The following is a 15,468-nucleotide window of genomic DNA, read 5'->3' as shown; positions in this document are numbered from 1 at the left end:
ATCATCCCCCAATAACCTGTTGATTTCTCAGAATACTGAAGTTAGAGAAAGCAAACTTATTTGTCTAATGTCAGTATTTTACTGCCCTAGCATGCAGGTGAGACTTTTGCCCACCAGTACTATTTCATTATCATCATCACAGTCTTCGAGATGAATCTCCTAAGTCCAGAGAACCTTGGTCTGAAATCCTCAGAAAACTCTTTCCACAAACTGTACTCTATTACTGAAATGCCAAGGGTTTGGTCTAGGTCCCATTGCTTAGTGCAATGAGTATTGCCAGGGAAGAAGGCTTTATTAGGGTGCCACAGTTGAGGAGAATGGGAGATCAGTCTCAAATCTATCTACCTGACCAACTAAAATTTGGGGGGTTATAGCAGGGAAGCAATGTAAAACAGGAATTAGTGAGGGGTAAGGAACCAATCATAAGGAATGAGGCATCTCATTTTCTGGATGCTATGATCTGGTGAATTTAGTTTCTTGCCTGAGGGTCAGTCTCCTGAGGGAGGAACTCAGATATAAATTTCAAGTTTTAAGACTGGGAGGGTACATTTCTACATTTGTTCAAAAAACTATAAATATAATTTCTATGGGACAGTTGGGCCAGTTTCATAATGAGACTGAAAGAGCAAAGTGTTAATGGCCCTTGTAGGGGTGAAGGGAAAATGTCCCCTCCCCTTCTGAAGGTTTTCTGAAAAGCCAACTGACAAAAGGCAGATTAATAGGAGAAAAAGCAAACACAATTTTATTAACGTGGGGTGAGGAAAATCAAGTGTGATAACCCAATAGCTGAGTGTGTTGCAGAAGCTTATATACCCGTTTCCAGGGCAGAGGGAGATGAGGAATGTAGACAATTCCAAGGGACAGTAACTCATTAGGGAGAATGAAGGGACCCTGGAAACAAAAAAATTAATTCATAAATTATTCTCCTGGGAATTTGAATGAGTTTAAGAGATAGTCGTTGTCTTGTGAAAAGGTCTGTGGAGGAGTTGTTATATTCCTCAATCTTCTTTTCTGAAGACCCATAAATAATGCAATTTCAGGGAGGCGATGGGTATAATTATTCTCCTTGGTAAGTCCAGTCTTCATGCAGATAAGGGAAAAGCCTCTTCTAGCATCTGCTGATCTCTAAGGGCCTTTCATTCAAAATATTTAGTATACCAGGGTACCATATTTGGGGTAAAATTCTCAGAGTTCCTTTGCCCTCTTTTGGAAAATGATAATTTTTCTCATAAAATGCAGGTTCATTTATGATTCATTTATAGCAGTGTTAATGTGTGCTTATTAGTATCAATAGTGCTTTTAACTAACATTACCTTGAACCCAGAAGATGAAGGGCTCCACTCATAAAGCAGTAAGGAAGAAAGAATATGGGATTCAGGATTCAAGCCCTACCTCTACCTTGGCTTAACTGTTCTCTGTACCACAACTTCCTCATCTCTGAAATAAAGACAATTACTTTTTCCTCATAGGGTCATTTTGATGAGTGAGTGAGAGAACTAAGGAAAGCTTCTGTCACAAAAGAGGTTCCCTGTGTTGGTCCCTTTAGCTTATAGACACATACCCTACTTCATTGAACCAAAAAAAAAAAAAAAAAATCCCTTGTGATGCCATAAAATTTTAGGTCTGAATTTCATTTGCAATTCATAGTGTGATTTAATGTACATTAATTGCCCTCAGGAAACTCCTATATCAGAACGTAGATGAGTTACACAGGCAAGTGAGAACCTTACAAGATAAAGAAAATCTACTGGAAATGACCTGTTCTCAGCAACAATCCAGAATTCAGCAACAAGAGGCCCTACTTAAACAACTGGAAAATGAGAAAAGAAAATATGATGAGGTAAGAAAGTAAATAGACATGCTTCTCAGTTTTCCTATTCCCGTTAGTCACAGCTAATTGTTATTGAGTGCCTAGCACTTTTCTAAACTTAATTGTTTAGTCAGGGTTCAGTCAGGAAAGTAGAATCTACTCTAGGTATTTCAAGCAAGAAGAGATTTAACACAGGGAATAAGAGGTTACAAAACAGATGGAAGGGACCAGGGGAGAGTAGAGTCAGAAAGGACTGCTGCTAGCTTTCAATAAATCCAGAAATTCAGAAATCACAGAGAAGTCACCTCCTGCAGCGTCAAAGTGGAGAATTTGCAGGAACTCTCCTGAAGCTCCTACAAATGTCTCATCTGTTGTCTGCCCTTTTATCCATCTGCTAGTGCTAGAGAACTGTTGAGGGGAAAGACAAATAAACCTGTTTCTTCTTTCTGTACTCGTACCGCTCTCAATACTTCACTTCTGATATAGTTTGGATGATTCTCCTCCCCAAATCTCATGCTGAAATGTAATCCCCATCGTTGGAGGTGGGGCTTGTGGGGAGGTGGTTTGGTCATGGGGGTGGCTCCCTCATAAATGACTTGATGCTGTCCTCACGATAATGACTTATTGTGAGATCTAGATGTTTAAAAGTGTGTGGCACCTCTCTGCTCTCTCTTGCTCCCACTCTCACCATGTGACATGTCTGCTCCCATTTCACCTACCACCATGATTGTTAGCTTCCTGAGGCCCTCACCAGAAGCTGAGCAGATGGCAATACCATGCTTCCTGTATAGTCTGCATATCTGTAAGCCAATTAAACTTCTTTTCTTTATAAATTACCCAGTCTCAGGTATTTCTTTATAGCAGTGCAAGAACAGCTTGACGCAGAAAATTGGTACCAAGAAGCAGAGCATTGCTGAAAAAGATACCTGAAAATGTGGAAGCAACTTTGGAACTGGGTAACAGGCAGAGATTGGAAGAGTTTGGAGGGCTCAGTAGAAGACAGGAGGACCAGGAGCCCCAGCGCTTGCTTGAGGCCAGGAATTCGAGACCAGCCTGAGCAACATAGTGAGACCTTGTCTCAACAAAAAAATAACAAATTAGCCAGACATGGTGGCACGGACCTGTAGTACCGGCTACTCAGGAGGCTGAGGTGGGAAGATCACTTGAGCTGGGAGGTCGGGGTTGCAGTGAGCCATGATCATGCCCTTACACTACAGCCCGGGTGACACAGCAAGACCCTGCCTCAAAAAAAAAAAAAAAAAAAAAAAAAAGAGGATGAGAATTTGTAGCTTCTTAGAGACTGGTTAAATGGTTGTGACCAAAATACTGATAGAAATATAGACAGTAAAGGCCAGCCTAGTGAGGTCTCAGATGGAAATGAGGAAGTTATTGGGAACTGGAATAAATATCACTCATGTTATACCCTAGCAAAGAAATCCTGCATTGTGTTCATGTACCAAGGATCTGTGGAAGTTTGAACTTAAGAGTGGTAAGTTAGGGTCTCTGGCAGAAGAAATTTCTAAGCAGCAAAGCATTCAAGATGTGGCCTGACTCCTTGTAACAACCTATGATCAGATATGGGAGGAAAGAAATGACTTAAAGTTAGAACTTATATTCAAAAGGGAAGCAGAGCATTAAAATTCAGCAAATTTGCAGCCTGGCCATGTGGCAGAGAAAGAATCCCAGCAGGGTACTACAGCTCAGTTGTGGCTCAAAGGACCCCAGATACAGCTAAGGCTGCCTGTCCAGAGGATGCAAGCCATAAGCCTTGGTGCCTTCCATGTGGTATTAAACCTGTGGGCACACAGATTGCAAGAGTGAAGGAGGCTTGGCAGCTCCCACATAGATTTCAGATGATGTGTGAGAAAGCCTGAGTGCCCAGGCAGAACCCTGCCACAGGGGCAGAGCCCTCACAGAGAAGTTCTAATAGGACAATGCTGAGGGGAAACGTGGGGTTGGGGTCCCCACACAGAGTCCCCACTGGGGCACTGCCTATTGGAGCTATAAGAAGTGGGCCACTGCCCTCCAGACCCCAGAATGGTAGCTCCACAGGCAGCTTGCACCCTGTACCTGGGAAAGCCTCAGACACCGAACTCCAACCAGTGAGATCAGCCACAAGGGCTGTGGCCTGCAAAGCCACAGGAGAAGAGCTACTGAAGGCCTTGGGAGCCTACCCATTTCACCATTGTGCCCTGGATGTGGGACATGGAGTCAAGGGAGAGTATTTTGGAGCTTTAAGATTTAATGACTGCCTTGCTGAGATTTAGACTTGTATGGGGCCTATTGAATCTTTTTTTTGAGACAGAGTCTCACTCTGTCACCCAGGCTGGAGTGCAGTGGCTAGATCTCAGCTCATTGCAAGCTCCGCCTCCCGGGTTTACGCCATTCTCCTGCCTCAGCCTCCTGAGTAGCTGGGACTACAGGTGCCCGCCACCTCACCCAGCTAGTTTTTTGTATTTTTTAGTAGAGATGGGGTTTCACCGTGTTAGCCAGGATGGTCTCGATCTCCTGACCTCGTGATCCGCCCGTCTCGGCCTCCCAAAGTGCTGGGATTACAGGCTTGAGCCACTGTGCCCGGCCTGACTCTTTTGTTTGGCTAATTTTTCCCTTTTGGAATTGTGATGTTTACCTAAAGCCTGTACTACCATTTTATCTTGGGATTAAATGACTTATTTTGATTTTTACAGGCTCATAAGTGGAAGGAGATAAGTCTCAGAAGAGACTTAGGACTTTGGACTTGATGGTCAATGAGTTAAGACTTTTGGGGACTATTGGTAGGGCATAATTGTATTTTGTAGTGTGAGAAAGGCATGCAATTTGAGGGGTCATGGGTGGAATTATACAGTTTGGATCTTTGTCCCCTCCAAATCTCATGTTGAAATGTAATCCCCGTTGTTGGAGGTTGGGTCTGAGGGAGGTGTTTGGGTCATTGGAGTGCATCCATCATGAATGGCTTAGTGCTGTCCCCCTAATAGTGAGTGTGCTCTTCATGAGATCTGGTTGTTTAAAAGTATGTAGCCAGGCATGGTAGCTCATGCCTGTAATCCCAGCAGTTTGGGAGGCCAAGGTGAGTGGATTATTTGAGCTCAGGAGTTTGAGACCAGCCTTGGCAACATGGAGAAATCCATCTGTGCAAAAAAATACAAAAATTAGCTGGGTGTGGTGGCATGCACCTGTAGTCTCAGCTATTCAGGAGGCTGCGGTGGGGAAGATGGCTTGAACCTGGGAGGCGGAATTTGCAGTGACCTGAGATCATGCCATTGCACTCCAGCTTAGACAACAGAGCCAGACCCTGTCTCAAAAAATAAATAAATAAAATTTAAAATATAAATAAATAAATAATGTGACACCTCTCCCCGTTCTCTTGCTCCTCTCACCATATGACATGTCTGCTCCGACTTCACCTACCATCATGATTGTGAGCTTCCTGAGGCCCTCACCAGAAGCTGAGCAGATGCTGGCACCATGCTTTCTGTATCCTGCAGAACCATGAGCCAATTAAACTTCTTTTCTCTATAAATTACCCAGTCTCAGGTATTCCTTTATAGCAATGCAAAAATGGCCAAATACAACTTCTGACACCAGTTATGTGAGTTTTTCCCCATGCTAAGAAATTCTCCAATTCTCTGTGGACACCAACTGGATGTACAAAAATGTAAGTCAATCTGACACTATCTACCTGAAGATAGCATCAGATCCCATGAGTTAAGGTCTCAGTCCTATAATACTGCCCCCATTCGAGATGCCAATTGCAAGTCCAGGTTTTTGCTTATGCTTCTGACCAACCAGCTATAAATCAGAGGTACCCACAACCCTCTCCTTGGGTTTGATCTTTTGCTAGGATGGCTCACAGAATTTAGGAAAACAGTTTACTTACTGGATTACTGGCTGATTATAAAAAGATACAACTCAGGAACAGCCAGATGGAAGATACATAGGGCAAGGCATGTGGAAAGGGATGTGGAGTTTCCATGACCTCTGATCACACCACCCTCCCAGGACCTCCACATATTCAGCAACCTAGAAGCTCTCTAAACCCTGTCCTTTTGGGGGTTTATGAAGCCTTCATTATGTAGGCATGATTGGTTAAATCATTAACTGTTAGTGATTAACTCAACCTTTAGTCCCTCTCCCTTCCTGGGAATTCTGGGTGAGGCTGAAAGTTTCAACTCTCTAATCATATAGTGGTACCCCTGGCAACCTGCCCACATCCTGAGGCCACCCAAGAGTCTCCCCACCCCCTGCCATCAGTCTTCTCATTAGTTTACAAAAAGACACTTACCACTTCAGAGATTCCAAGAGTTTTAGGAGCAGCATGCCAGGAAATAGGACAAAGATCAAAATATGTATGTATTATACCACAGTAACACAAGAAAAATTACTTTTCCTTCCCTTATGCTTTCCAAATTGTGTGCAAGTTCCTCTCATCTGCAGAAACTACACTTGGTCCCTGCTAGCAGGGGAGTCTGGAAAATGCGGTTTTCAGGCTTCCAAGCTCATGGCCCAGGGGAAACCTTAGAAGAGTGGAGTCATGTTGAGTTCTAGCACAGTCCACTTTGGATACTCAGCATCCATACAAATGCTTTTACCTTGTGGCTTAACTTCTAAACTACAAGAAGAATATCATGCTTCCACTTAATATGATGCACTATAAGTCATATAAAGACATACTGTCTGCATAAAAATAAAGAATACTCAAAGTCCAATCAGTATCTATGATTATTTTGGGGTGATGTTCATTAATTCAGTCTCAATCCACATGTATAGATATACTATAACATTAAAACTTAATTATAGGCCAGATGTGGTGGCTCACAACTGTAATCCCAATGATTTAGGAGGCTGAGGTGGGAGGATTGCTTGAGCTCAGGAGTTTGAGACCGGCCTAGGCAGCATAGCAAGGCCCTGTCTCTACAAAAAAAATTTTTAATTAGCTGGGCCCGATGGTGTGCACCTGCACCTCTAGCTACTTGGGAGGCTGAGGTGGGAGGATTGCTTGAGCCCAGGAGGTCAAGGCTTCAGTGAGCTATGTTTGTGTCACTGCACTGTAGCCTGAGTGACAGAGTGAGACCTCAAGTGAAAAAAGAAAAAGCTTAATTAGAAGCCAGGAACTTATAATTAAGCATGTGCCTGTAGTACTAGCTGTTTAGGAGGCTGAGGCAGAAGGATTGCTTGTGGCCAGAAGTTCAAGGCTCACTATGCTATGATTGTACCTGTGAATAGCCCCTGTATTCCGGACTGGGCAACATAGCAAGACCTCATTTCTTAAATTAAAACATCATGGTCTTCTGCTCTGAATAAAATAAGAAATGAAAATTTTAAAAATTAAAACAGAAAAAATTATAAAGTTAACTACCAGTAATACAATAGCACACATTTTGCTAATGGGTATTGGCATAAGAAGCCACTCCCAATTTCATCTCTTGGTCCCTTTTCATGTATTCTGGCTAGGGGAGAAATAATATCATGTATCAATCACAGTTAAAAGTTTATACATCATCTTGTAAGACAGCACCTCAAACCTATGAAGTGTTGTCACCCGGCCAGCATCATAGCTAAGTCTTCCATAGGTAATTTCACTGTTTTTTTTTTTTTTTTTCCAGATTGGTTTTTCTGCATGACAGGATATATGGTAGGACCAATGAATCATATGATTATATAAGCCATTGTTTCACTTTTCTTACTGTAGAATGATTTTCTTGGTCAGAAGCAATGTTTCGGGTTTTTTTATTATTACTACAAGTCTAGATCTGAGTTATATATCATGACAAGAAATAAGGAATTTGGTAAGTCCACAGATGGTGGTCCTGGCAAAAGCATTATGGACAGAAAAAGCAAATCCAGGCCAGGCGTGGTGGCTAATACCTGCCATCCCAGCACTTTGGAAGCCCAAGGCAGGGCAGATCACTTGAGGTCAGGAATTCGAGACCATCCTGGCCAACATGGAGAAATCCTCTCTCTACTAAAAATACAAAAATTAGCCGGGTGTGGAGGCGCATGCCTGTAATTCCAGCTACTCGGGAGGCTGAGGCAGGAGAGTCACTTGAGCCCGGGAGGCAAAAGTTGCAGTGAGCTGAGATTGCGCCACTGCATTCCAGCCTGGGCAACAGAGCAAGACGCTGTCTCAGAAAAAGAAAAACAAAAGAAAAAGCAAATCCATATTTAAAATAAGTCTCTAGTCCACTGAGAACAAATTGTCATTCTATCCATGATAGAAAGGTAATGAACCTGCTACCAGGTTGCTTGCTGGTTCTCCCAGGAGATGGTGCCATATTACTTGCTCAGCATTTATATTGGGTTCTTGGCATTTGGCAAATTAAGTGGATTAGCCTTAGTGACTCCCTGAAAAATATATATTCCTGCTATCATGCACTTTGTCCATGAGCCCACTAAGCAGGCAAATGGGTGCTAGAAAGAGGCTAATTGACATGTACAGAAGGCACTGTTTGTTCCATCTGATTATTGAGAGACGCCTCTGGTGCAAATGCCCTGTGGTGAGCAAAAACATGTGAAACAGACTTCTAGGTTCTGATCCAGCATGTAAGAAGCTTGGAAGTTGTCACTGTATCCTGACAACAAGTGAAATGCAAAACAAACTGAAAAATCAACACATTTCCCTAGATCCTTCAGAGGAGAGAGGTCACAGTCCAAACCACTACCCCGAAAATTAGAGATACCTATAGGCAAATACAGACAATCACAACTTACTGGAGCAAAACCTTCATGAGGGCCAGTGCCCAGGTTCGGAAACCTACAGTAAATGGTGGATTGCTGGAGGCTCAGCGTATCAAGTCTGAGAGAGAGAAACTCCAGAGGGACCCAGTCATTAGGGGACTTAGACACATTTGTGAGTGCTACCTCCTTTAGCATACCAGGTTCTTATAGTGAATATCTGAGAAAAATCCCCTTTTGCTTCCAGCAGGGGGAGAGAAGAGGAGCATTTGAAACTTCCTAACAAGGTCAGCCCGCAGGAGAAACTAACCAAAGCCTAAGCTGCTGGGGTTTTGTCAGAGGCTAACAGACCTAGGGAAATAGAAATATCCAACTCCAGCCAACTCTAGCCATCTTGTCCCGCAAAAAGAGAGGTGGGTGGAGAAAAAAACAAGCACATGTGAAGTTCACAGTCCAGAGGCACAGGCTTACTAAAAGACTGTACCTAATCATAGAGCTATAGAATGCCACCCATCCATCCCAACACCTCACCACCACATCACTAACGACCCATTTAACAGCAGTTTCCTTTACCCAATGCATCATGTTTCGCTATCAAGAAAAAATTACAAGACACACTAAAAGGCAAAAAACACAGTTTGAGCAGACAGAGTAAACATTAGAACCAGACTCAGATACAGCAGGAATATAGAAATTATCAGACCAGAAATTTTAAATAACTATGATTAATGTGCTGAGGGCTCTAATGAATAAAGTAGACCACATGCAAGAAGAGATGGACAATGCAAGCAGAGAGAGGGAAATCCTAAGAAAGAACCACATAGAAATTCCATTACAGTGTTTTTGATGTTTAAGTCAAGATCAAAAACACTGTAACAGAAATGAATACCTTGATGGGCTTATTAATAGACTGCATACAACTGAGGAAAGAGCCTCTGTCCTTGAGGACACCTTAATAGAAATCTACAAAACTGAAAAGCAAACAAAAAAATGCGAAAACAAACAAACAAAAACAACAGAATATCTAAGATCTGTGGGATAAATGTAAGAGGTATGATAGATATATATGGGAAATAACCAAAGGAGAAGAAATAGAGAAAGGAACAGAAGACATATTTGAAATAATAATCATGATTGAGAATTTCCTGAGATTAATGTCAGACACCAAACCAGAGATTCAGGAAGCTCAGAGAACATCAAGCGGATAAATGCCTGAAAAACTACATCTAGGCATAAAATTTTCAAATGACAGAAAATCAAAGAGAAAAAAAAAAATCCTGAAAGAGGAAAAAATAAACAGCCTCACCCAGAGAGGAACAAAGATAAGACTTACTTCCGACTTTTCTTCAGAAACCATGTAAGCAAGAGAAGAGTGGAGTGAAATATTTAAAGTGTTGAGGCCAGGCACAGTGGTTCGCACCTATAATCCCAGTACTTTGAGAAGCCGAGGCAGAAAGGTCACTTGAGACCAGCCTGGGCAACATGGTGAAACCCCATCCCTACCAAAAAAAAGTTTTTTAATTAGCTGGGTATGGTGGTGCACACCTGTGGTCCCAGCTGAGTGGCCCTAGAGTTTACAATATACAACTAACCCAAGTCCACTTTCAAATAACACTATACCACTTCAGGAGGCTGAGGGAGGAGGACTGCTTGAGCCCGAAGGTCTAGGCGGCAGTGAGTTGTGATCATGCCACTGCGTTCCAGTCTAGGGGACAAAGCAAGGATCTCCCTTTTTAAAAAAAATGGCCAGGCACAGTGGCTCACACCTGTAACCCCAGCATTTTGGGAGGCTGAAGCAGGAGGATCACTTAAGGCCAGGAGTTCAAGACCAGCCTGAGCAACATAGTGAGACTCCAATCTCTACAAAAAAGTGGAAAAAAAAAAAAAAAAAACCTTAGCCAGGTGTGGTGGAGCACCATCTGCAATCCCAACTACCTGGGAGGCTGAGGTGGGAGGATCGCTTGAGCCCAGGAGTTCAAAGCTGCAGTAACCATGATTGCGCCACTGCATTCTGGCCTGTGAAATAAATAAATACATAAATAGTAAAGTATTGACAAAAAAAATTACCAACCTAGAATTCTGTACCTTGCAAAATTATCCTTCAAAAGTGAGGGAAGCTGGGCATGGTGGCTTATACCTGTAATCCCAGCACTTTGGGAGGCCGAGGCAGGAGGATCTCTTGAGCCAAGGAGTTCAAGATCAATCTGAGCAACATAGTGATAACCTTATCTCTACAAAAAATATATATATATTAGCTGGATGTGGTGGCATGCATCTCTAATTCCAGCTACTGGGGGTGGGGGTGGAGGTCTGGGAGTGGGTTGAGGTGGAAGGATTTTTTGAGCCCAGGAGGTTGAGGCTGCAATGAGCTGATACAGTAAGAAAGGAGGGACAATCGAATTATATAAAATGCTCAATTAAAATTATATAAGGCAGAAAAAGCATGGAAGACAAAAGTAGCAACAAAGAATAAGAACAACTAATAGAAAATAGTAATAAATATGGTAGATATAAATCAAATTATATTAATAATCACTTTGGACATCAATGGTTTAAAGGCACCAATTAAAAGAGAATGTCCAAGTTGGTCATGCCACTGCACTTCGGCCAGGGTGACAGAGTGGGACCCTGTCTCAAAAAAAAAAGTAAAGGTGAGGGCCAGGTGTGGTGGCTCACACCTGTAATCCCAGTACTTTGGGAGGCCAAGATGGAAGGATTGCTCAAGACCAGGAGTTTGAGACCAACCTGGGTAACATAGTAAGACTCCGTCTCAACAACAACAACAAAAAATTGTTTCTAAGTGAAAGAGAAATACTTTCTCAGACAAAAAAAATTAAGGGAATCTGTTACCTTGCAAGAAATGTTAAAAGAAGTTCTTTAGAGAGAAGAGAAATAAAATATAGACCAGAAACCAGGATCTACATAAGGAAGGAAAAGCATTGGAGAATAAATAAGTGAAGGTAAATAAAAAGTTTCATTTTTAAATTTTAGTTGATCTAAGAGGTAAGTTGTTCAGTATAATAGCAACAATGTATTTGATTATGTGTGTCATATATAATTGTGTGCATAAATATACACACACATATGTACACTTAGATATGCTTATGTGTAAGTGAATTAGTGACAACAATGATATAAGGGACAAGAAGGAAGAATTAGGATTATCTTCTTATTATAAGGTACTCATACTACCTGTGAAGTGGTATAGTGTTATTTGAAAGCAGATTTGGGTTAGTTATATATTTTAAACTCTAGGGCCACTAGAAAAAATAGAAAGAAGTACAACTGATACCCTAAGAAAGGAGAGACAATGGAATCATATTAAATGCTCAATTAAAATCACAAAAGGCATAAAAAGCATGGAAGACAAAAATAGCAACAAAGAACAACTAATAGAAAAGAGTAATAAATATGGTAGATATTAATCCAATTATATTAATAATCACTGTAGACATCAATGATTTAAGTGCACCAATTAAAAGAGAATGTCTAAATTGGTCAAAGTTGAACAAAACCCAACTATATGTTGTCTACAAGAAGCCCACTTTAAATATAAAGACACATGTAAATTAAAATTAAATGGATGGAGAAGAATGTAACATGCTAACACTAATCAAAAGAAAGTGAGAGTAGCTAAATTCATTTCAGACAGCACATACTTCAGAGCAAGGGAAGTGTATTAGTCTGTCCTCATGCTGCTATAAAGACATACTTGAGACTGGGTAATCTATAAAGAAAAGAGTTTTAATTGATTCTCCATCCTACATGGCTGGGGAGACTTCAGGATACTTACAATTATGGCAGAAGATAAAGGGGAAGCAAGGCACATCTTACATGGCTGGAGTAGGAAGAGAGTGAGGTGGGAGGTGCAAAATACTTTCAAACAACTGGATCTTGTGACAACTCTATCACCAGACAGCACTAAGGGCATGGAGCTAAACCATTAGAAAGCATCCCCATGATCCAATCACCTTCCACCAGGCCCTACCTTCAAGACTCGGGATCACAATTCAACATGAGATTTGGGGGGGGCAGAAACAGAACCAAATCATATCAGGAACTTATCCAGGATAAAGAGGAACATTATTTAATGATTTAAAAGGTCAATTCTCCAAGAAGACAAAAAGAATCTTTAATATGTGTGTGCCTAACAAAAGAATGTCAAAATATGTGAGGCAAAAATTGATACAACAGCAAGGAGGAGTAGGTGAATTCACTGTTATCATTGCAGATTTTAATACCCCTCTATCAGCAATGGACAGATCCAGCAGGCAGAAAATCAGTGAGGACATAGTTGAAATCCACACCACTATAAACCAGCCAGATATAGTGGACATCTATAGACTACTTCATTCAACAACAGCAGATTACACATTCTTCTCAAGCTCTCATGGAACGTTAATCAAGATAGACCACATTCTGGGCCATAAAACACACATGAACAAACATGAAAGAATAGAAATCATGCAATGCATGCTCTCAGACCCTGATATGGTTTGGCTTTGTGTCCCCACCCAAATCTCATGTTGATAGGTGATCCTGAGTGTTAGAGGAGGGGCCTTGTGGGAGGTGATTGGATCATCGGAGTGGTTTCTGATGGTTTAGCACCATCCCCCTAGTGCTGTCTCATGACAGAGTTCTCATGAGATCTGGTTGTTTGAAAGTGTGTAACACTTCACCCTGTGCGCTTTCTCTCTCTCTCTCTCTCTCTCTCTCTCTCTCTCTCTCGCTGTCACTCTTGCGCTGTCTCTCCCTCCCTCCCTCCCTCTTTCTCTCTCTCTCCCCAGCTCCGCTGTGGTAAGACATGTCTTGCTTCCCCTTCACCTTCCACCATGATTGTAAGTTTCCTGAGGCCTCCCAGTCATACTTCGTGTATAGCCTGTGGAACTGCAAGTCAATTAAATATCTTTTCTTCATAAATTACCCAGTCTCAGGTACTTCCTTATAGTTGTGTGAGAACCGACTAATACAGACCCTAATGGAGTTAAACTAGAAATCAGTAACAGAAAGATAGCTGAAAAACTCCCAAATACTTGGAGATTAAACAACAGACTTGTAAAGACAAAAGTCAAAGAAGAAATCACAAGAGAAATTTCAAAATATTTTGAACTAAATGAAAGTGAAAATACAACTTATCAAAATTTGTTGGAAAGTGGTTCTTTGAAGGACATTTATGGCATTGAATGTATATATTAGAAGAGAAGAAAGACGGGAAGCATTGTGAGTGTCTGAAGGGAGAAAAACCCATGAAGGCAGCTTGAAACAAAGAGAGGGATTGGGACTAACAACCCCAGCCCACAAAATCGTCCTGTTTATCTCAGCCAAAGGAGATGCAAAATCAGAGTGGCTGTTCTGCACCACCATGCTGTATGAGGCACAGTCCATGAGTCTTCTGGGCATGAACCCCTAGCTAGCCTTCCCACATAGCCAGGGCATCCCATTTTGGGACACCCCCAACCACAATCCAGGATGAGCAGCACTCCAAATGTTTTGGAGAACTGAGGCAAACCTTGGCTTAAGGCACCCATCTAGTCCTGAAAAGGAGGCAGTGACCTAGGGTAAAGGGGATTCAATAGGTGAACTTCAAAGAACCTCTAAGCAAACATACCCTAGAAAGACCAAAAGAAGCCAGTCAGCAAAGACTGGAATAAATAACTAATCCTTCAACGTGAAGACAAAGATGTAAGCCCAAAAGAACAGCAGCAAACAGGAAACCATGACCTCCCCAAACAGACAAAGCAAGAGACAGTGGACCAGCCCTAACGAGATGGCGATGTGTGAGGTTTTGGATCAAGAATTCAAAATGGCAGTTTTAAGGAAATTAAGTGAATTCCAAGATAACACAGAAAAGAAATTCAGAAATTCATCAGATAAATTCAACAAATATATTGAAATTATTAAAAATCGAACAGAAATCCTAGAACTGTGAGAAATGCAATTGCTGAACTGAAAAATGGACTGAAGGCTGTTGACAGCAGAATGGATAAAGCAGAAGAATCAGTGAGCTCAAGACAGGGTATTTGAAAATATACAGAAGAGAAAAAAAGATCTAAAATCAATTATCTAAGTTTCGACCTTAGAAAATTACAAAAAGAAGAGCACATTAAATCCAAAGTAAGCAGAAAAAAAAATAAAAATTAGAGGAGAAATCAATGAAATTATCTAACATGGTGATGTTTGTGTAAAAAAAATGTTTAAAGAAATCAATGAAATTTAAATAGAAACTCAATAGAACAACGAAACTAAAAACCGGCTCTTTGAAAAGATAAATAAAATTGATAGGCCTCTAGCCAGGCTAACAAAAAAAAAAGAGGGAGAGAGGACATAAATTACAAATTACAAATAATAGAAATGAAAGAGGGAACATTACTACAGATGCCACGAACACTAGAGCAATCGTCAATAAATATTATGAACAACTTTATGCCCACAAATGTGATAACCTAAATAAAATGGACCAACTCCTTGACATAGTCTACCAAAATTCACACAAGAAGAAATAGACAATCTGAATAGAACTATATCTATTAAAGAAATTGAATCCATATACTAACCTTCTAAAACAGAAAGCAACAGGCCCAAATGGTTTCACTGGTGATTTCTACCACACATTTAAGAAATAAATTAAATCAATTCTCTATAGTCTCTTTAGGAGATGGAAGCAGAGGGAATACTCCCTAATTAATTCTATGAGGCTGGAATTCCCTTCATACTAAAACCAAAGACATTACAAGAAAAGTATAGACCAGTATCTCTCACGTAGATATAAAAATCCTCAACAAAATATTAGCAAACCAAATCCGACAATGTATACAAAGAATTATGCACCATGATCAAGTGATTTATCTCAGGTATGCAAAACTGGTTCAACATTTGAAAATAAAGTATATAATTCATTGCATCAACAAGCTAAAAAGGAAAATCACATGATTCTATCTATTGATGCTGTCTTAGTCTGTTTATGTTGCTATAACAAAATACTTGAG

General features: G+C 41.0%; 1 protein-coding gene across 1 annotated transcript in view; it reads left to right on the top strand.

The window, feature by feature from the left end:
* The window catches only part of CCDC30 (coiled-coil domain containing 30), a 175,314-nt gene that overhangs the window by 102,632 nt on the left and 57,214 nt on the right, over window positions 1–15,468 (top strand). Inside the window, exon 8 of the mRNA XM_026455725.1 lies at window positions 1,678–1,840. Coding sequence (XP_026311510.1) covers window positions 1,678–1,840 — 163 coding nt within the window. The remainder of the gene's footprint in view (window positions 1–1,677; window positions 1,841–15,468) is intronic.

This window comes from Piliocolobus tephrosceles, chromosome 1, assembly GCF_002776525.5.
Source record: "Piliocolobus tephrosceles isolate RC106 chromosome 1, ASM277652v3, whole genome shotgun sequence".
NCBI classification, from domain to species: domain Eukaryota; kingdom Metazoa; phylum Chordata; class Mammalia; order Primates; family Cercopithecidae; genus Piliocolobus; species Piliocolobus tephrosceles.
This window is presented reverse-complemented; position numbering and strand designations above follow the sequence as displayed.